Source organism: Manis javanica, chromosome 6 (genome assembly GCF_040802235.1).
Source record: "Manis javanica isolate MJ-LG chromosome 6, MJ_LKY, whole genome shotgun sequence".
Lineage (NCBI taxonomy): Eukaryota > Metazoa > Chordata > Mammalia > Pholidota > Manidae > Manis > Manis javanica.
This window is the reverse complement of record NC_133161.1, coordinates 89,359,000-89,381,707: the sequence shown is the minus strand read 5'-3', so window position 1 is coordinate 89,381,707 and position 22,708 is coordinate 89,359,000. Positions and strand designations below refer to the sequence as shown.

At 48.2% G+C, this 22,708-nt stretch overlaps 1 protein-coding gene across 1 annotated transcript in view; it reads right to left on the bottom strand.

The window, feature by feature from the left end:
• Positions 1-19,001: 19,001 nt before the first annotated feature.
• Positions 19,002-22,708, bottom strand: part of CDHR3 (cadherin related family member 3) — a 76,640-nt gene continuing 72,933 nt past the window's right edge. The window contains exons 19-21 of the mRNA XM_037003614.2: positions 21,947-22,101; positions 21,005-21,040; positions 19,002-19,421 (exon numbers count right to left, since the gene is read on the bottom strand). Of these exons, the coding sequence (XP_036859509.2) occupies positions 21,005-21,040; positions 21,947-22,101 (191 nt within the window). The 3' untranslated portion in view covers positions 19,002-19,421. The remainder of the gene's footprint in view (positions 19,422-21,004; positions 21,041-21,946; positions 22,102-22,708) is intronic.

Below are 22,708 nucleotides of genomic sequence, written 5' to 3'. Positions count from 1 at the left end.
TATCTTCGTTAAGAAATTCTTCCCTACTCCAAGATGTTCACTTCCATTTTCTTCTGGTTGGATGTCCTACTCACAGAATACCGCTGATGTCGAGGGGCTCATGCCCGGGACCCACAGCAGGGGTGGGCAAGCTGCAAGCATGCCTTGGTGCCACAGGACCCTCACATAAACATCCTGAGCAGCCTTCACAGTACCATTGCTTCAACCCGCACAACAGTGGCCACTGGGCGCACACGATCACTCCCGTGCCACTCCCCGCCTCTGCTCTGGGTCACGGGCCTTCGGGATCCATGTGAGGTGGAGGGGACACATCCGGACAGAGTGGGCACTGCCCCCAATCTGGGGTACTTGCAATACTGTGACCAGCACAGAGCTGTCTGCTCACCACATGCCAGGGTCTGCCAGGGACCGTCTCACAGCTAGTGACAAACTGTCCTGTCAGGGCCACAAAGCAGTACTTTGTGATGCCATGGTAGTCTGCATCCTCCCAGGGCAGAGCTCCAGGCCGATCTGGTCAACCCGGCCACTGTGGACAGTGGAGCCACAGTCGGGACTGGGCTGGCCATGGAAGTCAGTGTGAGAATGGCAGCAATCTCCCTGGCGTCGGCCAGGTCCACACATGCCTCCCCAGGAGGGCAGCTGGGCAGGGCTGGATTCTACAGAGTAAACTGGGCAACCCGCAAAGCCTGGCCAGCACCCAGGCAGTCTCCACAGACACCCGCCTGGGCCTGATTTTCCTGTTCGCAGCCTCCCATGCCCGCCAGCAGGCCTTTGATAAATATGCAGTAGCTCTGGCCCCTGAGACCACGTTTGAAGGACATGCTTAAGCAGTGAAGTGAAGAAAAGTTGACCGGCTTTGAAAGGAACCCCGTCTTCAGCCTCATTTCTGCTCATGGTTTGGTTTGAGAGTGTCCCCAGGGAGCCACCCACCTGTGCGTCCAAACACCTGAGATGGATGCTTGGGTTCTCTGAGCCCTGCTGTCAGGGAAGAGGGAAGCAGAAGTCAGGCTTTAAGAGGTGACATTGGTAAATGTGGTATTTAATTGATATTTTAAAACACCAAAGCAGATAGACTAGCATCGGGGCTTTTTTTAAAAAACAAGGTGCTGAATTAAAAATTTGCATCTCCCATCAGAGGAGAGAGCCTCTTCTCCATCTGTGGTCCCGCCTGAGCAGTGTCACAGTCTGGGAGCTCTCTGCCTCCATCCCCTGTCCCTCTCTGTTATCAGACTTCCCCACACCATGGTCTCCCCTCTCTCTCTTCCCACAGACCACAGTTCCAACTATTTTGAGTATAAAGATGCCTGTTTAACTCAAAATACTTGACAGATACCCCCATTATAATAGACTTATGTGGAGTCCAGCATTCCTTAGACTTGTATAGAGCATCCAGTGAGTGAGAAACTACATAATGATTAAGGTGGCTGAGAATTCAGTGAGCACATTAAGTGCAATGATATTTTATTTATCAAAGAAACTTCTAGGCATCTTTGAAAAACAATAGTGCACAGAGGTGCAAGGCGTGCTGTTCGTTGAGTCCACAGACAGCCCAGAGTATGTATAGGGGTTTGCAGGCCCCATACTAAAGCCCCAGTTTTTTGAAAGGAGCCCTAGCATTCTCAGGCCTGGGGCATTCTCTGGGTTCCTGTACGGAGAGAACTAGGGTTATGGACTCAGGCCTCCAGGGCACCTGGTAAAAAGAGGGTTTGGCCCAGGCTGCCTGCTGCTGAGCAAGTCCGCATCAAGTCTGGCCATGAGTGGAGGACTGGTTGGAGTCAGAAGTTCTTTCCCATTCTGGGGTTTGAGACCCTTTGGAAGTTTCCCCTGAAAAGTACATTTTGCAATTCCAGTGATTCCCAGAATCCTGGAGTCCCTCCTTAGGCATCATGGACCCCACTGGCAGTCCACTGGGTCGGGAGATTTTAGAAGTCCTTCTAGTTCTAAGAGTCTTATGGTTGATGATTAGTTTAGAGCCTGCTGGATTTTGATCCCCTGGCAGAGCCCTTTTGCCTGTCTTAGCCTCTTTATCTACCACGAACATGTGTGGTCAACCAAGATCATGGAGGGTACCATGGGGCCACCTTGTGCTTCTGTCCTAAAATTGCACCTTTTCTGGGGCCCAGCTCAAGTCCACCACTTCCCATCCCCAAACTCTGAACTTCGTTTCCTACCACATTTTCACGTGCTTACTTGCCCAGCCACTCTGGGATCCTTACATTCTCACCTCAGGAACTTTGTATGAGTCTTCCGACTGCCTGGAGGTTTGATTTTTTTAAGCCATTTATGCAAGTGCAGTTTAAAAGATTGTATCATGAATCAAAAAAAGCAGTTTTTATGCACTTTTGTCATTTGGCCTCAAATTGAGAAAATACCACATGAGTACATCAAAGAATTTTTTTAAATGCGAGGCAGCTTTGGGGGAATTGTAACAAAGATTATAGAGGCTATATTAGTCAGCTCTCATTAAGATTTGCTTCAATAACAAACAACCAAACCAATCAAAATCTCTGTGGCAAACAGCAACAAAAGTATTTACCCTCAAGTTACTTATTCCCTGTGAAACAGCCATGGCTCTGCTCCATGAGGCTTCTTCACTGCAGGATGGAGTTACTAATGAGTGCCGGGCAGTTTTTTCTCACTTTTACCCACCTCAAAGAGAGGACGACACTGGACACTGGATGAAGGAGCCAGCAGGCCCCCACTTTCCTCACATTAACAGCCTTTATGAGGAAAGGAAGGCTAAAGGGCTGTGGAGTAGCAACTTCCTCCAGCTACAGGGATGCTAGGCTCTGCCCTTGCACAGCAGGACCAAAACTGTCACTGCCCCAAAGCAGGAGTGGGCTGCAGCCATGGTGGAGAGACAGGAGGCCCAGGCTCATCCAACCAGCTTACACCCGCACCCAAGTTCCAGACCTCTCTAGTCTGATGCCACAGCAGGGAGCAGGAGGGCTTCTGGATTCCAGAAGGCTTCAGGCAGAGGCAGCGAGAGGGAGGAAAGGAAGAGTCGTAGGGCAAGCAGAGGCCCAGAGGAGAGAGGGAAGGGGCTGGGCGGCACCTGCGTGGGCTGTGGCAGCTCACCCCGAGACCCCAGGCTTCCTCAGTGCAGACCAAGCCAGGCCAGCACAGTCAGTCCCGGCCGCTGTCTCCTTGAAGGAGGTGCCCTGAGCCTGTAGTTAACCTAACCTTCTTCCTAGCCCCTCACCTGGGCCTCTTCCCGCAGCAGAACAGGCATTAGAACAGCCCACCTGGAAAAGCGATGGGCTATTTGCTTCCTTCCCTTGAAAGATCTCTTTTCTCAGCTACAGGAAAACAAATTTCTAAGTGCATTGGGAAAGGGGGGGTGGGGTTCAGATATGGAAAGAATGAGGAGGGAACAGATGGTGCCTGCTTAGGCAGACCAGATTTTTTCCCCCCAGTTAATCTGGGAATGACCTAATTTACATAGTATTTGCATAAATTTCCATTTCAAATTAAAGCTGTCCTAACTTCAAGTATACAGGAAAAAATAAATGAGGATCAGGCAATCGACTGCAATTGAACCCAAGCTGACTTCTGTGAATTGCAGGTCAAGCCTTTAAACCCTGGTGGAGGAATGGAAGCAAGTTTACCTACTGTCCATTACGGAGTAAGCTGGAGAAAGATGTGGGAGGTGAGGAAATTCAACCTACTCCTCCTTCCACTGTGGGGCCTTCTTAGGAAGAATCAACATTAGGAATGAAGCAGAAAAAGCAGGGGCTCTGTCCTGAGGTCAGGATGGCTGGCATAGGCACAGCGCCTTCCGGCCGTGGTATAGAGTGGGCGTGGTTTCTGCCTATCCCCAACATCTATTTGGCAACTTAGCTCTCCATCCATTCATTCTCATCCTGCACCAGATCCCAAATCCCATCACACACCCTCACAGACACCCAAAGTATGTGAGTGTAGGGGAACACACACACACACACACACACACACACACACACACTCACCATGCCCTGGGGATCACCACCACCCTGGCCTGTCCAGGCCCAAGTGTGTTGATGGGAACTGTGGAAAGCTAGGATATGGCAGTCAGCTTGGCATGCCAAGATTGTCCCAGGTCGGAGAGGAATCTCAGGTTGGCTCTGGTCCACTAATTGTCCAGGACCCTCCCTCTCTGTCTGGGACTAACTCAGATCCAGGGAAGCTGCAGGGCAGTGAATTCCTGGGGCAAGTCAGATGGGGACAGAGCCACAGCTGGAGGCTAGGATGGTGCTGTGCCTTGTAGGACATGTTGTCTGCTGCAGAAGAAATTCCACCAAGATGAAGAAAGGCCAGCCAGTGGCCCTAAGTGGCACTTGCTTCAGTGAAGGCTGAAGGTCACAGCGGCCTCCAGCTGACTGACAAGTCCTGGGTGCTGAACTGTGGGTCTTCAAATGCTATGTGCCCCTTTCTCATCCCACTGATTCCTCTGCATATAGCATCCCTCTCTCTGCTCCCACCCCTTTCAGCCCAGAGAACAGAGGTTGGGGGGCCTTGCTCTCTACCCTAATGACTCCCTGAAACAGTTGCTGCTGAAAGTTCTCAAGGCATCCCTCTCTCAGGGAGCATCCCTTTCCTCCCTTGAGACAGAACACAGAACATCCTGGCTGTTGGGGGGGCAGGGAATATGGAGAGAGGAGTTAAAACTAAAACACTAGTGTGGGGAAAGGCATTTATTAATATTTCAGAGATTAACTTTGCTACATACTTTGTTGGAAAGTTGTGACCCAGAGGCCATGTAAGTCCAAAGAAAAATAGAAAAAAGACCCCAGAAAAGTGTTACTAACAAGACAAGATGGAAGAGAAACTTCACGTGGAGACGTCGGAGCCCAGCCCTGGCTCACTTTTGAAAGGCTGCACCCTCTGAGGCCTGGCCCGAGCCCCAGCCCCAAGAGCCAGGCCAGGCCACGCAGGGCTTGAGAGCCGTCAGGGGTCTCTGTGCAGCTGGTGCAAGGCAGGTCGCCCAGTTGTCATGTGGCTGAGTCCACCACACCAGCCTGACGCTCCTTCAGCCAGAGGGAAGTGTGGGAGAAGGAAGCCTGGGCAAAGTCAGACATTCTCATTCAGCTGGTCCCCTAAAGGCTCCACTTCTGCAAAAACATTTCATTTGAGGTCAAGTATCCTAAGTATAAGAAAAATATATTTTAAGCCAGGGGTCGGCCAACCCTTTCTGCAAAGGGCCACATAGTTAATATTTTAGGCTTTGTGGGCAGTGTTCAAACCTCCCATTGTAGGGGAAGCAACCACAGACCATATGCAAACGAGTGAGTAGGGCTGTGATCCAATAATAAAGACACTGAAATCTGAGTTTCATATAATGTTCATGTGCTGTGAAATTATTCTTTTGATTTTCTTTTTTTTCATTTAAAAGATTTCTTAGCTCACAGGCCTACAAAAATAGGCAGAGGGTTGGATTTGGCCTGCAGGCCATACTTTGCTTTAAGCAAACCCAACAGCATAAAGTTGGGTCTTCACAAATACAAATCAAAAGTAGATTGATTTGATTTACAGCAGAATCTAAGTAGAGGGTTCCTTAAATGCATTTAAAATAAGGTCTAACTGTAACTTCTTCCTGCCATACACAATGTTACCTTTCTTCCTTTCCTATCTTTGGTGTTTTTCTAACTGACATTTTGGACTGCAAAATTCACAAGCAACGTTTTGGATAGAACAGAGTAGAGTTGGATAAAATACGGTAGAATAAGAAATATATCAGAGTTCATCACACTTTGTTAATGTTAGTAATCTCTTATAAAATTTTGAAGTTAAAGCCAGAGAGGATCCCTTTCACTCCCAAACGCAACTCCCTTGAGACAAGAACACAGAACACACTGGCTGCTGAGGGTGGGAAGAAAAGACCAGGGGGAGAAAAGGCATTCATTTGTATACACTTATATGTGCTACCTGTGGACTGGGTTGCAATGTCAGACATATTTCTTACAGTGGATCATGGTCAAAAATTGGAGAGCCCCTGCTCTAGTGAATATTGGGAAAGAGGAGGGTTGAATCTCCAGCCCTCTTGGACTGCCTCTCAGCTTGACATTTCTGTCTCCACCTCTGTACACCAGAGTTTCTTTGCTGATCAGCCCTGAGAACCACTGGTCAGATGCCACTGCGATGCTCTGGCACACAGGGTACCAGACACGAAGGCACAGGCCACATGTCACTGTTGTCATTCACATGCCACCCAACGTCTTGTTCACCCAGCACCTTGGAGAACAGTACCTGGTGTACAAGCAAAGCTCGGCAAAAGCATATTGAATGAATGAATGACTGAGTCCTCACGGCAGGGTTGCAGGTGCAAAAGCTCCAAGTTGTGAGGTTCCATCTGGGCTTCCTCCTCTCCCAAACCAGGTTTGAGACAATTCCCTAACATTACACAGCAGGGGTGAAGGAGGAGGCTTGGAGCGTAGGGGAGGAAAAACTCACAAGGCCAAGGGAGAGGAAGCAAAGAAACACGCAAGCAGGTGTCTCCTATTCTATTGTCCTTCCTGGCGGCAGGCTGAGCTGAGCCTACAGGGTAGATCTGCATTCCAGCAGACCATTGGCTTGGGGTCCACACATCCCTTGACTACTTGGCTCCAGGCAGAGGAGATATGCAGGCATTGTCTGCGGGGGAGGTGGCAATGCTCTTTCAGCATGATGTGGGGTAGAGAGGAAGCCTCTGGCTTGCAGGGCAGCAAGCTGGGGAGCAGCCTCTCTTTGAGAAAGGGATGGTCCCAAGTGGCTCCTGGTCCAAGCAATACAGAGAGAGCTCCCAGGGGCTCATTCCGAGGCCTCTGCCCTTTGCTCTTGCCACCCAGGGAAGCTGCAAACTCCTCAGAACTCAGCACAGCCCTCTGCACAGCCCACTGATTGGGCAAGGGTCCCCTGGGTCTGGAAGGTTGGGAGGAGTCTGTTGACTGTGCACCAATCGTCTCAGCCATGACCATGTAACTCACACGATGAGCCATACGCCATGACTGTCTCGAGCCCCACCACTAGAGAGACTCACAACGGCCTCCCAATGAGTTTGCAGATGATCCTGAGATGGCAAGATACAAGACTCCAAACTTACCCTTCCTGCTCTCACAGTCACAGTGTTTGGTTGCAGTGTTTTGTTCTGAGTTGTTTTTTTATTTTATTTTCTGTAGGTGAAACAGACATCTGGCATACAGATCTTCATACATTTTAAACGCCTCTCCCACCTCCTGCATGTCTTGTAACCCCTCCCCTCTGTTATCCTGTATGTTCCTTTGAATATGAACTTAATGGACGCTAAATAAGTCAGCAAAGATGCTGCTTTTCAGGTGGTTGAGCAGATGCGAGTAAGGAAATGAGCTTGTACAGGCAATCTCACCTGAAGGCACCATCAGTCCACCCTCTGGCCCCCAGGGGGGCCCTAGACAAACCACAGGCACAGCCTGCCTGGCGGGGTGCCCTGCCGGAGGCACTCTGAGGAACTGAATGTGTAAATGCCACTCCATCTGCCTCCCTCCCTCCCTGCTACGGACTCTGGGTTCCTTCAACAAGGAAAGGACAGCCCCTGACCCCAAGGGGCACACAGTCCAGTGCTGGGAAAATCTTCTGTGCTCATCAATTTTGATGGATTAAAAGCAGGGATAAATCTTTGAAGTTCCAGCCTAAGCGGATTCTAGCACTTGAGGGGAGTCTGGGAAAAGCAGGCCAGGCCAAGCCACGCTCACTTAGCCTGGGCTGACTCATCCTCAGGGTTGAAGAATTCTTGCCTGAGGCCTGATAGTCCCAGTTCGGGACTTGGAAAGGCTCAGAGGCTCCTTAGGTCGTCACTGAAGCTGTGCAGGCAAGGGGGGTGTGGGCTAGGGTACCACGCAGCCAAAGTCCTCCCCGGGGCTTTCAGGGCCACTGGCTTCCCATCTAAGCACGGGCCTGCAGCCGGTAGAGCAGAGAGTGGCTGAGGGCCGGAGGGCCCGGGGCTAGGTCCAGGCTGCTCCCCATTAGCGTGGTCGCCTTGCCCTCTCTGGGTTTCCTCTCCTTATCTGCATCACAAAGGGTGAAGCAGATGACCTCCAAGTTTTTTGCTGATTTAAGACTCCACATGGGGAGTTTTCTCTAAATTCTGCCCAACCCACATGTTCTGAGATCGGCATGAGGTACACAAAAGCCTCCCATGAGCCGCGAAGCATTGCACACCCCAGCCCTTCTGACCAGTGGCCTGAGCCCTGTATCTGCCTGGGCATCACTGCCCAGATGCTCTTCTTAATAGATTTGCTAGCCCCTCAGGGCAGCCATTTAAAAAAAGCCTGGCTGAGCTTGGATAAGATTTCTTGGAGACTGGACTTGGGGGCCTGTCCTATTGAGTCACTTTCTCAAGCCAGTGGTGTTTCCAGACCAGAGTGGATGGCAGAGGGCAAGCTCCTCCCCCATGCCCATCCCCTGCACTGAGAGTCCTGTGCTCAATGACATCAAGCCCCAGCAGGCGTGAAAAGAAAACTGAAGAGCCGTGGGTCACCCACCCAACCACGCTCCCACTGTCTGCCTGGCACATGGCCCCATCCACACGGGCATGTTCCAAGTCGGCCATGGATGTCTTTTTTGGAACCAGTGACATTTGGTGTGAGGCCCCTAGAGAAGCTGAAAGAGCACAGCTGGAGGAGGGGCCTGTGGTGTCTGACTGTGATGTTTTAGTCACTTTCACCTGGAAGGGCCCTAACATGCAGGTGGCCCAGCAGGTCTCCGGGAGAAAGATCTGATGGCAACCTAAGGAAATCCCACCTAGCTTTTAAACAGTGAGCGTTTACTGCTTACTAGGTACTGTATATCATCTCATTTAATATACACACACCACTAGTGGGCAGATTTTTGCCATCGTCATCCCCATTTTACAAGGTAGGAAGCAGAAGCCAAAAGATATTACATAATTCAAGATCACAGCCAATATTTGGCCCCAGCTGTATCTAATACCAGAGTCCACACCCTTCTCCCTAAGCCGGGTCTTCTCCAGGGTGGTATGAAAAAGTCACAGCCCAAAGATAGAGCCACTCATTTTAATGGCCCTTTGTCAGAAATCAAGACTTACTTCCTAACCTAATTGCAGTTTCAGCCCCCCAAGAAATGTCACATTTTGCCAGCTAAACTTGAATTTCCTGGTGGTAATCCTCTGGGGGATGCTTTCCCTTTAGGAGGGCAATCTTGTCTAAAAGATGCAATCCTTGCCAATAAATTCCTTCCTCTGTTTAATGGTCTCTTTGCCTTTAAGAGTCTTCCCTTCCTATTTTATGTCAGAGCACCTCCCTACTTGCTAGATGAGATGCAGCTGAGATTCACAAATTGTTTAATAAAGTTAATTAGATCTTCAAATTTACTTGGTAAAATTTTGTTTTGTAATAGTAGAAACAGCTTACCTTGCATACACACCTTCCTGCCTAAGAAAAACTGCCCCTACGAGTGAAGTGTCCCCAAGCTGGTCCTTATCTGGTGTTTGCTATGTTTGCCATGTGACCCTCTCTTGGCCATGTGTGATTGGACAGGGATGGTTCCCCTGCTCAGGGCTTCCCGCCATAAACTGGCTGGTATTAGCTGATAATCAACCTTGCCCAAATAAGAATTAGAATTAGTAATCAGATCCAACAAATTATATCTTTCTCTCTTAGGGAATTGATTTTGGAAATAAAGAGAAAATGAGCCAGATGGTAACAGGGCAAGGATCATGAAGACGCACTTAGAAGAGAGGAGTGAACACTGAGTCACACTGATGCTGGAGCCCAGGGACCAGTGGTGCTAAACCCAAATGCTTCTGCACACAGGCTGGCAGCATCCCCTCACAGGTGGGTACCACATTGTGCTCAAGGTGGAGAACACAGGTTTTATTGCAACTGAAGATATATATTGTTACAACAATTTGTCAGACAGAATACAAGAGATGTGCTTCACGTAGAATGGGAGAACCCTGAACAGGCACGCTGGAGGGGAGAGCTGGAGCTTGATGACAAACGTATACAATGGAAGGACATGTGTCCCAGACTGTGTGAAAATTTGGTCTTGCGAGTACAGAAGAGAGCACAGTTGGAGCCGTAAGTTATCCTCAAATAAAGGATATTTGAGGGCTTGTAGAGTAGCCAAGTGAATGGTATGATAAGCAGGGATATAATTTAATACATTTAAAGGCTTGCCAAAAATTCTAGTACTGGAAAGTGCACCACTGTATTAGTCAGAACCCTTTTGGTTTCAGTGACAAAAACTGAACTTAAATTTACTTACCAAAAAACTAGATGGCTCAATAATTGAAAAATCTAAAGAGAGGACTGACTTCAGTCATGGCTGGATCCAAAGGTACAATATCATCAGGAGTTAATACTTCTCTGTCTCTTACTCTGCTTTCCTCCTGTTGGCTTTATTCTTTGGTTGGCAGGCTCTTCCCACACTTGACAAGGTGGCCAACATTGGCTTCATGCTTCATGCTGACCTCTTTCCAGCTTAGCAGCCTCAGCAGATAAAGAGCAAACCCTGGAGGTATAGCGTGAGTCCCAGGGGTTGCTCTCATTGGTCTGCGTTGGGACATGTAACTATCCCTGCACCAATCACTGGGCCAGGGAGAAGCAGTGACCTGATTGGCCTGGCCTGGGTCATTCGCTCAACTCTGGATACAGGGCATGATGTCAAGCCCCACCAGGACACAGGGCTCAACAGTAGCAAATGGTTGTTACTGGAGGAATGTTGAACAGGCAGTAATAACAGATGTCTCCCCTCAGCCCTAAACAGAATACTACAACCTCTCTGGAGCAATGACCCTTGAACTCCCAACATTAGCCTCTCAGAGCTGTCCTGAATGCCAAATGACTATCTGACTGCAATCTCCATGAAGTCTGACTATACTTTCATGACAGACTTGTCAGATCCTTATTTACAAACAACAGAACCCACTCTAGTTTGTTTAAACAGAAAAAGAATGTATCGAAGGATGTGAATGGCTCACAGAATCTCTAGCAGTTAGAGAATGGGGCTTGATGTTCTGCAGCCATGAGCAATACCGAGATCCCCACAGGTCTGCTCACATGCTCGATCCCACTGCCTCTGGCCTGTGCTGCCTGGTGCATCTCAGCCATGCTGCACCTGCGGGCTCCACAAGCCCTACCACCAAGATGAAATCCCATGCGGTAGCTGCTTCCTTGCTTTTCATTCTTTTGTATTGAAGTTACATGTTGCTGCCTCCAGTTGGCAGAGCCGAGGTCACTTACCTGTGCCCTACCTGCAGAGGTGAACTGGGAAACCAAGTTCCCATCACCTTGGTGAGGTAATGCCCCTGATATGGCCTATTTCCTAACTTAGGAAGGCATTCAAGTGATGCTCGGCTGGCACCAATACGACCCATATCCACTACACCATACTTCAAATAGTTGGGTCTTCTGCCTCTTCTGGGTTCTGGAGAGATCAAGCAATGGGGCCAAGGCTCTTTATTTCCACGCATGGCCTCGCAATAAAGCTGTAATCTCTGATCTTTGTGGCCAATGGAACCCAATTAGCACAAGTCATTTAGTCAATGTAATTCGGATAAAATTTGGCTTAGGGTAGTGTTTCCTTCCCAGCAAGACTGGATTACAGAAGCTTGGGATTTCTTCTAAAAAACGAAAGTCTTCAGTGGGGTTTTTGAGGGCCTGTAAAGCACGGCCATATGGGGCCCTCCCAGGAATACCAACCCACGGACATTTAACAGGCCTTTTTACAGAGCTCTACAGATGCCATACAGGGCTACTACTTAACCACAGACTGTCCCCAGTCTGACAAGGAGCTGAGTTGCCGGGCAGGGGCTCCCTGGCAAGGGTCTTCCAGGTCTGATAAATTTCCTTTGGAGTTTAGAATCCTATAGTAGCTCTTGCCAGGAGGCTGGATTATCTGACCTGGATTATCTGTGGCTCTACATTCCTCCATCAGGAACTGAAGTCATTCAATTAAGAAATAGTTTTTTGAGTGTCAACTATGTAATAGTACAATAGACATTGCACTAACACTGGATATATTCTGCCCCCAGGGAACCTTCAGGCAAGTAAGTTAGCTAAAGCTTTAATGATGTCGGGGGAGGCAAAAAGCGAATGAAAATGTTCATACACCATTATCCACAAAGAGATGCACAGTTTTCATTTTTAAGCAGACTTATTGATTGGGATCACTATGGAAGCAGAAGTCTTTGACCTAAAATAGGACTATAGTCATTATTTCCCAAACATGTAATCTAACAAAGAAATGTCTCTGATCAGAAACTTCATTTGTGTAAAAGTCCTCTAAAGGTATCATTTAATTATATTTAATTAATGAAAAGAATAAGATCAGAGGAAATGATGACAACTTGAGAAAATCTAGCCTAGTTGGATCTAGGAAGTCCAGGCTTTGCCCAGTGGCCCCCACCCCCAACCCTGGTCACGTGTAGAACTCCCCTCAGAAAACTGACATGATCCACAAAGCAAAATGTGGACTTGGACAGCGAGGGAAAAGAGGGATTATCTGTTCTAGACTCCAAACATTCTCAACAGACCGCAGGCCTCGTCGGTTCCACGAAGGCTGAGGATGCCCAGATGGACCACTAGGTGTCGCTGGGAACCCGCGATAGCGCGGCCTCACGCTGCGGGCACACATCAGCTAGGCCTGTTTTCAATCAACACGTTGTCAGTTTTTTTCCCCGAGGCCCCAGGGGTGTGCTAGGAATTTTTATTTCTTGAGAAATCCTGTGATACAGCTGCCCTTTGTTGGCCCTGCTCGAGAGAATGAAGGCTCTGCTTGCTCCGCCGGCCCCCCAGGCAGGGGCTCGCCGGGCGAGGGTCTTCAGACCACCGGCATCCGCACCACCCCTCTGCTCTTCCTATGAAAGCCCTTGCTTCTGCCCTGCCGGCTCCCTCCCTTTTTGCCTCTTCACTCTCTTTATCTTTCTCTCCCTGTGCCCAGTGACACTGATGAGCTCCCAGCTGCTCTGTGTAAAGGACTCCATCCCAGAAGCCTTGCCTAAGCCCTGGTGGATTTCAGGGCCCCCAACCCAGCTCCCACACAAGCTAGCTTCTGAATTCTGTCCTCATCTTCCTCTTCTGTTCTCCCGTCAGCTTTGCCCCTTTCTTCCAACGAAGCCACAAGGTTAACGCAGTGTTGGGTTGGAAGTGACAAAAGGTGAAGCCGTCTTACCAGGAACTCCAGACCCCACTCCTGGTGTAAAGGGGTTTGGAACCACCCCTGCTTTCACACCCCTCCTCCCTCTGCCACTTACTAGCTATGGACATCTGGCAGGTCACTCACCCTTCCTCAACCCTTCAATAGGTAATTAGCACCTCCAGATACATAAATTAAATAAAATTGTAAATACCAAGGACCCCATGGGATATAGCACATTGCAAGCATTCTATAAATGCAAAGTGACTTTAATTGTTATTACACTGACATTTATGCAGACACACAGCAAACCAGTCAACCAAAGGCAGAGAATTTGGGACTCTCATTCCCCTGAACCTGTAGCTAGATGGTGCATTAAGGAAGCAAAGTCCCAGGGTATTTATTCAGAGATGCCAAGCACAGCTGATTCTAACCTTCTCTATGTATGTCAACAGTGATGAAGTTCTTCTGAGCCCAGCTGGAAGCTGTCTCGGTCAATAGCAATAGCTTGTTTGGCAAAATGCCCTGTTAGCTGTCCTGGGGTCTTCCGGGAAAAGGCCACTTGCAGGTGGAGTCGACCACTCCCGGACAGTTTGATTCAGCCTCCTGGTTTCCGGCTACCACACCGCAGTTGTGGGATTTTGTGGGTGGCCACAAGGCGGAATCCCAAGTGTGAGGGCCCTGCAGCCACACACCTTGGAAAGCTTGGGGAGAGGGGGAAGGAAGGTGGAGCCGGTCTTTCACCAGAGACTTTTCTGGACGCTCAGAGGAAGCTAGATGGCAAAAGGGGCCCCTCCCGGCCGAGACTAGAAACTGCAGCCTCATCTGCCTTCAGGAGCGTTTCTGAGTGACCCAGATCTTGATTTAACATCTTTGCAAGCCACTTGAATACTCACAGCCAAGATGCGACTGTTTTTGTTGCGCAGCAGACAGGCAGAGCGTGTGTGTAGAGCAAAGAATAGATGTTGCCTTGTACAGGGCCTAGAGCTGCTGCTCTGCGCTTGGCAGGCCCACGACTATTTCAGATCCCAACCCACGCCAGGCAGGAGACGATACTTCATCGCATATCTGCTCACCCAGAAACTGGTGTTCATGCTGTGAAGATTTGATTCTGCGTCCATGAGAAGTCTGGACTTTTTGGGAAGGGTTATTCAGTCAGAGGATCCATCCGAGAAGTGTTCAGTAGTCAGACACCTGTCCCCACCAGAACCCAAATCCAAGACCATGCTGAGCCCTTCCCACGAGGTATGGAGGGTCACACCCAATGGTGTTCTGGCCTCTGGGCATGTTTCCTTACCTCTCCACCCCTCAGCTTTCCCATCTATAAAAGGCAAGTAGCCTGGCCCCCCTCTAAAGGATTAAAGATCATTCAAACACCTTGCCCAGTTAGACACAATTGTGATCCTGAGATTCATGGAGACCTGCAGACTACTCAGGTGCAGAGGAAACTGCCTCCTCACCCGTGAAACTCAGTGAAATCTCCTAACACTCTAGGCCACACCTGGCCTCCTCATGCCAGAGCTGGGAGAGTCTGGGAAGGCTGAGCACACCACCCTGCAACCTGGGCTGAGGGTGCCTCACCTGTCTGTTTTGAAAGTTGATGAAACCCTCATACATTGCTGGTGAGAACGTAAAATGGGCAGCCACTAAAACAATCTGGCAGTTTCTCAAAAAGGTAGACATAGAATTACCATGTGACCTAGCCATTCTACTCCTAGAGAAGGTCCATGAGAAATTAGAGTACATGTCTGCATAAGAACTTGCATGTGAATGTTCACTGCAGCATTATTCATAATAGCCAAAAGGTACAAACAACAGAAATATCTTATCAACTGATGAATGGATTAAAAAAAGGTGGTATATCCATACAGTAGAACATTATTCAGCCATAAGAAGGAATGGAGTACTGAGCTCTGCTGCAGCATAGAGGCATCTTGGAAACATTATGCTAAATGAAATAACCCAAGATGTAAAAGCACAATTTTCTATGATCCTGTTTATGTGAAGTGTCCAGACTAGGCAAGTCCATAGAGACAGTAGATTGGTCGGTGCCAGGGCCTGGGGTTGGGGAATAATTCATGAGTATGTGGTTTATTTGGGGGTGAGGAAATGTTTTAGAATTAGTGACGTTGGTTGTACAACTCTGTGAATCTACTAAAACCACTGAATTTTATAGTATGTGAATTCAATCACAATACAAATAATAAAATTGTCACACATGCACACACATACAAAGACCATTTAGCATGCCAGCTGGGGTGCGCGCTGTGGATTAAAAAGCGAGTTGGGCAATGCTGGAGGTGGGGCTCTAAGAGCCTCTCCTATAAATCGGACTAACTAGGTTCCTTCCTCCAGCTGTGCCTGGCTCTGAAGGGGCCGCAGCAGCCACAAAGCATCTCCCCAAACAACGGAAACTAAGCGCTGCCGGATTCGCTAGGGCCCAGCAGGGTGCTCACCTCCAGGCACCTCACGGTAAGGTTGCAAAGCTCATAAGCATGCTTTGCCTTGGTTGGGCTTATAAGGATCACGTGTTCCAAACAGCAAATCAGGATTGATAATTGCAGTTTGTACTCATGGGGATGGTAGGATATACCATTTTATCTAGGGACTATTTCCAAAAATTTGATCATAAGGCTCCAGTTTTCCAGGACACACTCATCTCCCTTCTCCCCTCCAAACACACAAGTTTCCTAAGAACTTAGACTCTTTGGGGAGTCACAGACAGCAGCTTTTCCCGCGACTCAGGTCTCCAGTGAAAGACCTTGCCCCAGACCTGGACGGTGAATCCCGTAGCCACAGTCTTGCTTTCCATGGTTTCAATTACTGGCAATCAACTGAGGTCCACATACAGGTGACCCTCCCTCTGGGGCAGTGGGAGAAGGTCAGTAGTTGCCTAACGCTATGTCACAGTGCCTGTATCCTTCACATCACTTCCTCTCATCACATAGGCATTTTATCATCTCACATCATCATAAGAAGGGTGCATACAGTACAATAAGGTATTTTGAGAGAAAGAGACCTCATTCACATAACTTATTACACATACTGTTACAATTGTTCTATTTTATTATTCGTTGTTAATCTCTTACTGTGCTAATTCATAAATTAAACTTTATCACAGGTATATATGTACAGGAAAAAACAGTATATATGGTGTTTGGTACTATCTGTGGCTTCAGGCATCCACTGGGGGTGTTGGAACGTGTCTCTGTGGATAAGGGGGGACTAATGTGCAGCTAATCTAACGCATCGCTCAGGTTGAATGAGGCACCTGCAGCCTTTCCCACAGCAGGGCATAGAGTGCAGACCTACAAAACACTGTTTCCTGTTTCCTGGAAGCCTGTTTGGAAACTTGACAGGAAGTTCCATGCAGCGGAAGCACTGAGGGGCTCTCAACTCTCCCAATACACACACCTACCATCCCCTGATAGCAGCAAATTTTACAGAAGAGGCGTGGGGGCAGTCACATCCAGGAAGAACTATTCAGTGTTATCTAAGTAGGAAGCTGTTTCATCTGGTACCTTCTACTGAGGGAGTGGCCAGACACTGCTGGGGACCTTCATCTAACACACCAATAGGGCCCAAGAGGACTCAGGATTTCTTTTATATCAGGGACACTCCACACACCCACTTTCCTCCACTAATGCCTCCCTGGACTAAGCCACGGCCATTTTACATCTAGATTAATCCAATAGCCACCTAATTGGTCTCTTTATTTCCATCCCTGTTCCCTGCCTCCCCGAAGTCTATTCTCAAATCAGCAATCAGAGAGATGCTTTTAAAACATAAGTCATGTCACTCCTCAAGCCCCGGCAATGACTCCCCATCTACTCGGAGTAAAAGCCAAAGCCCTTCCCGCGGCCCACAAGGCCCTGTGAGATATTCATACCATCCCCCCGACCATCCACTGCATGCCCTACCGAGGACACACCCCAGCCTACTCCCCAGACACCACCAGTTTCCCCCCACATCCATCCCGAGGCATCTCCTCTGGGCTTGCTCATGGCTCTCTTCCTCCTACTGACCCTCGATTCACCCTTGCCTTTGTACTCTCTGCCTGGGGGCTCTTCCCGGCTTCCTGTATGGCTCCTTCCCCACTTCCACTGTTTGACTCTCACCTTATATGGGGGCCTTCTTGACCACCCTCGTTAGGGTGGCCATCAGCACTCTCCACAACCCTGACCCGTTCATTTTTCTCAATAACATTTAGCACCATAACACTTTATCAGTCTCTCTCTATATTCCAGTCTATTATTTCTCTAAGGTAAAGACCAACCATATGAGAAAAGCAAAAGTAATGCAGTCATAGTTTATAAACTATGCAAGGGAGTAAGTCAGCCACTGTCACTAGAATTTCAGCAGAGGCCCAGAGGCAGACAAGGGAGTGGTAAAGCTTTACAGTGGAAGACAGAGAAGGCTCCAGGCGTGCCCTGATGGAGGCTGTGGGCATGGGGCAGCTGGAGGCGGGCTGCCTGGGGTGGGAGCATCCTGAGTGATCAGTTCGGGGTGCATATTTGGCTTTTTCTTGTTGGTACTAAGGTGGACATGGAGATAAAAGTTAGGGAAGCTGTCAGTTCTTAGGCAGGTCCTGGCCATTCGAGGAAGCTCATTACAGGAGTGATTGTTTAGCTTCATGGATTGTTTACTAGTGAGGACAGTCTGGCTTCCTGCAGGTCTGATTCATGGCAGGCTGGCTTCCTGCGCTGTTTATCACAGATACAGGATTGGTCTCATGGGCAGAATGCTGCAGATGGTGGGTCAGAGTTTCGTTTTTCTCTATGGTCCAGCCCCCAACCATTTGGCTAGTCAGTCTCTTATCCCTCACTAGGATCTAAATATTAGAACATTGTTTTATTTACTGCTGTATCCCCAGAGCCTGGAACACTAGGCACCCAGCAGGCACTCAGTAACTGCTGATAATTATAATAATGTTTATCTAGATCTAGTTAGAAAAGTTGTGACTCTGCTATGTGGTCTGGGTAGGAAACTAAAGATAAGCTTGCGTAATTCAATGCAATTCTATAAATGTATTATGAGTGCTTGCTACATACCCAGGAGGCTCTGAGTCGATTCGTGGTTGTTCACTGCATATGACTCAGGACACGTATTGGCTGAGAAGCAATTGAAGACCAGGATTCTGAATGCTTTATCCTTTGCTCAAAATTTCTCTTCTCTCTCACTTTGAACACAGCTCTGCCTTTAAGACACCTGCAGGTTCCAGGTCTTCATTCTGCTTTCAGACACTACAGTGGCCCCAGTTGCTTTCTCCACCCTCACTACCTATAAGACTCATTTAGTTCCTGTGGAGTGCCTGTGCAGTTGCTGGTTGTCTTTCAAATGAGCTGGTTATCCTCTCAGTTGGATTACACCCTTAGAGCAAAACCCACCTCTCACCCCCGGTACAGGTGACACATGGTGGGGGGTCTCAGCAATCTGAGTCTCCCCACTCTGTCCTATATTTGACTTTTCCCCTGAGCTGCAGATCAGCTCTCTGACAGGTCTAGGAATCCTGCCATCTTCCACAGACAGAAGGCACCCGTGGTTTAGAGCTGTCATCCGGAGGAACATAGACAGTAGGCTGGCCTGCGGCCCCAAGGCTGGGGCCCGGGTGCAGAGTCTCAACTATTTTCTGAGAAGGGCTCCCCATTCAGCTTAAAAAAAAAAATGTTTAAGTGATTCTAAGTTATCTGTTCTCCTAGAAAGGAGATTCCAGGTTTGGGTTAATTTATCTTACAAATAGAACGTGCCAGGAGCCAAGAAACAAACAGGCCAGGGTGGAACCGGAAATAGAACCTTTACAATGGCTTATCAGCAGGCCAAGTTTGGTGGTAGCAGATGGAATGTAAGCTCCTCAAGGGTAGGGGCTTGAGGCTGCTATGTTTATTAATGTATCAACACTGGCACACAGGGCATGCTTCACAAATATTTATTGAGTGAATGGGAATAAATACACACATTCAATTTGAAATGCCAGTTTCAATAGCGATCATTTTCAATATTCATTCATTGTGTTGCTTTAGTTTTCTCAGCTATCACAAAACACATTCCTTAAAAAGGTAATGATAGAACTACAGACGTGAAAGGGGGCTCTGAGGAGCAAAAGTGTCATTGCCCACTTCTGTTTATGAGCCACACTTGCTCTTAACACAGGCAACAGAGATGTAGATGCTGCTTCTTAGTGCACAGGAAAGCTTGACTTCAGAATTCAGCACGTGGTTTCAAATCCTGCCACAATTACAGATCCTTCTGTGGTCCAATCTCCGAACCTCTTTGCTCCAATTTTATAATGAATCAGGCAACTCAACATCAATATGTTCATAGGTGTTTAAAGCCTTGGGAAAAAAATGTGAGAAAACTTTCAAAAGATCCACAATGGTCCCTGGTTTCATTTATTTAGATAACTTTTTATTTTTCGCCATAACCCAGTGAATGTTAGAAACAAATGGCCTCAGCCTTGGACCTCATGTTTCTGACTGAATCTAATCAAATAGTCAAATATGCAAAAGAAAGGCCAAGTTTCTCTTGACAGAAGGCTCCAGCCACTCCTGACCCCATGTCATGGGTTCCTCGGAGCTCACATCCTGGGGCTTAGAAGACAATCCGCTCTTCCTGCCCATCACGAGCGAAGAAACTGAGGTCTTCAGACAGACCCCAGCCCTCAGGAAGTCCCTCCTTGTGCCTAATTTGAATCTCTTCTTCTGGCCGAGACGCACAATTCCCTCTTGCCCTGTCATGGCTGGAGAAGGGTACAGCTGCTTGCCGCCCTCCTTTTAATCATCCTTAATGAGATCATAAACAGTTATTAGATCCCCCTTCAGCCTTCTCTGAGCCTCATTTTACTTGCATTGAGGCTGAGAGCTTCTGAGGAAGGCATTTTACTCAGAGCTCCACAGACTTGTGGAGTCTTAAATGGGTAATCAGCCACTTCACCCACTTTAATCTCCACAAGTGAACAACTCTGCTTTCTTCTGCGAAATTTAAACCTATTCAAGGGACTTCCCTGGCAACTGACCCTTACTAATAAATCATGCCTGCTCTAGGCCAGGACAGGGCATTTTTTTTTCCTGAGAAGTCACCCTGGCACACAGGCACGCAATAAACAAGCAGCTGCTCCCTCTGGAGTTCTGCATTTGCAGGATGGACCCTGCCTGGTGACCCCACCCCCTGCCCCAGGCCATTGTGGGCCTCAGGGAGTTCTCATCTGTCTCCCCAACTGGGGGAGAGGAAGGCTGCTGCTCTGATAGACTCTCACCTGGTCCTTTCTTGTGATTATTGGACAAGAAACACAGCAGCTACGGGGCAGGACAGAGTATAAAGGGAGGCTTGCTTAGCTTCGACTAGGCACACACTGGAAAGTTCCACTTCATATTCTATCATGGAGCCATTTAATTTCAGTTCAATGCTTAAACCCACAGGTGAAAGTCCCAGTTGTATGGTTGGATAGTGTTTCCCATTGGTCTCCTCCACGCTGAGTCCTGAGCTTGCCTCCAGTCACAGGAGGCCAGAGCAGGAGCAGGGCAGGGAGGCTGTAAGGCTGGTGTTGTTTTAGCTTTGAGAAAGAGTGATTTCATTTCAAGAGAAATTGTAACCAGGGTGGTTAAATTGAAAAGGGCAGACAATACCAAGAGTTGACCAGGAATTAAAGCAATTGCAACTCAGTCATTGTTCGTGGAATGATAAACGGGAGCCACTAACTGGAATACCTGACAGATTCCAGCAATGACTCTCACAGTTCCACTCCTGGAATAAGCTCAGAAGAAATGAGTGTTCATGCTCACCAAAAGACATAGAGTTGGAAAGTTCACAGAGTTGGAATTCATGAGTAAAAAACTTGCTGCAGCCACCCAAGTGTAGAATGAATAAATTATGATATATTCCCACAATGGAGGAAGACACAACAATGAAGAGAACTTACCTACAGTATAACATGGTGAATCTCACAGACACGATGCTGAGCAAAAGCCAGACACAAAGGAACACATTGCATGTGATTTCATTTGGCATTCCAAAAAGGCAAAACTAGCCTATGACAAAAATCAGCCTCTGGTTGCCTCTGGAGGGAGCCTAATGTCAAGCTGAATACCTTAGATCTGGGCATTGTATTGGATATGTTAATCCTCAATTAAAATAAAGAATAAAAAGAATGTGTCTATTGAGTTTTCTTCTTCCCAATAAACAACTCATTATTTGCTCATCTTTTTAAATTTTTCCCAGCTCTGCTTCATTGGGAAAAGATTGGAGGTGACTCACAAAGGTGTATGGTCTTGAGCTGTGTCTGTGAAGAAATCGAGGTGATACTAAAACACGAGCTGGGAAATAAGATCAGACCAGGTGGGGGGACCGTCTTCAGGACTCCTGTCAGGAAGCCCTGTGCACCTCCTAGGGATGCCCCAAATGGAGCTTCCTAACAGTAAGTGCAAAGGAAACAAAACAGTTCTGAATCCAGAAGCTGACAGTTCGACCGACCAGAGGCACAGAGACCTTAGAGAGATCTCTGCTGTGCCATCTCAGAAAAAAAGCAATTAGGCAATCAGACCCCTTCCCATTAATTATAAACACCCATTGGGACACTAGGTGAGTTCCTAGGCTCACATCTCCAACCTCAGGGGTCCCCCGCCCCTATCTTCACAGCATTTAGGGGAGGCAGCAACCCACATTCAGTCAAGGGGACTCCCCTGTGCCCCCTGCACACGGGCAACCAGACAGACGCCACTTACTTTCCTGGGTGCAGTTTGGGGGACGCCCTGCTCAAGAGGGCTGCGTCTCTGTTCTTGGGGGTGCCTGATTTGCCATCCTGGTTTCTGGCCCCCCAGCCTGCATCCTCAGCCTGCACTTTGCCCTTGGGCCTGTCTCCTACCTTGTCGGAGCTCCTGGGTGGCCTGGCTCTTTCCCCAGCGGCTGCTCTACTCTGAGCAGCTCCCTCCAGTCTGGACTCTTTTGGCATTTGAGTTAATGGATCTTTCCACTTTCGGGCTCCACTTTTTGAGTTGAATTCATATACTGCCCCGGTAACTAAGGGAAAAAATAGAAAACGATGGAATTCTAAATGAAGGGATTCAAATTCTCTTCTCTCCTGTCTCCACCCTGCTCTGTCCCCACCCCAGGGAAAGACTGAGTGGGCTGGAAGGTGGGGGTCATCCAGACACTAAGCAGGCTAATAAACAGCACAATCTTCACCTGCCTTTCCACCAGCTCTACAGCTCCAGCCACACAGGGAGCAAACATCATGCTTCCCTGGCTAGGAAGGTTAAGGAGTCTTAAGCCCATCTCAGTTGCAAGGTTAGAAGGTCACGTAAATCTTGAATTCCACATGACTTTTGGATAAATTAAGTTCGATTTCAATGGGTTACCCATTACATTTTGATTTGTTTAAAAAGACACCTGAATCCCCGATGTGGGAAGGAATTCACCAAGTAAGGAGGGAAAGACTGATTTTTATTGATGTTAGGTTGGCAGAGATTTACTGACACAGACACCCAAATCTGGCCACAGTTGAGATGATGCACGGGAGCCATTTTTACTGTGTCAGAGGCAGCGGACGCTAAGTGGTGAGTTTGTGCACCGAGTCCCGTGGGCTCATTTCTTCCTATTTTCTTCTCTCAAACACACAAATGCAGGA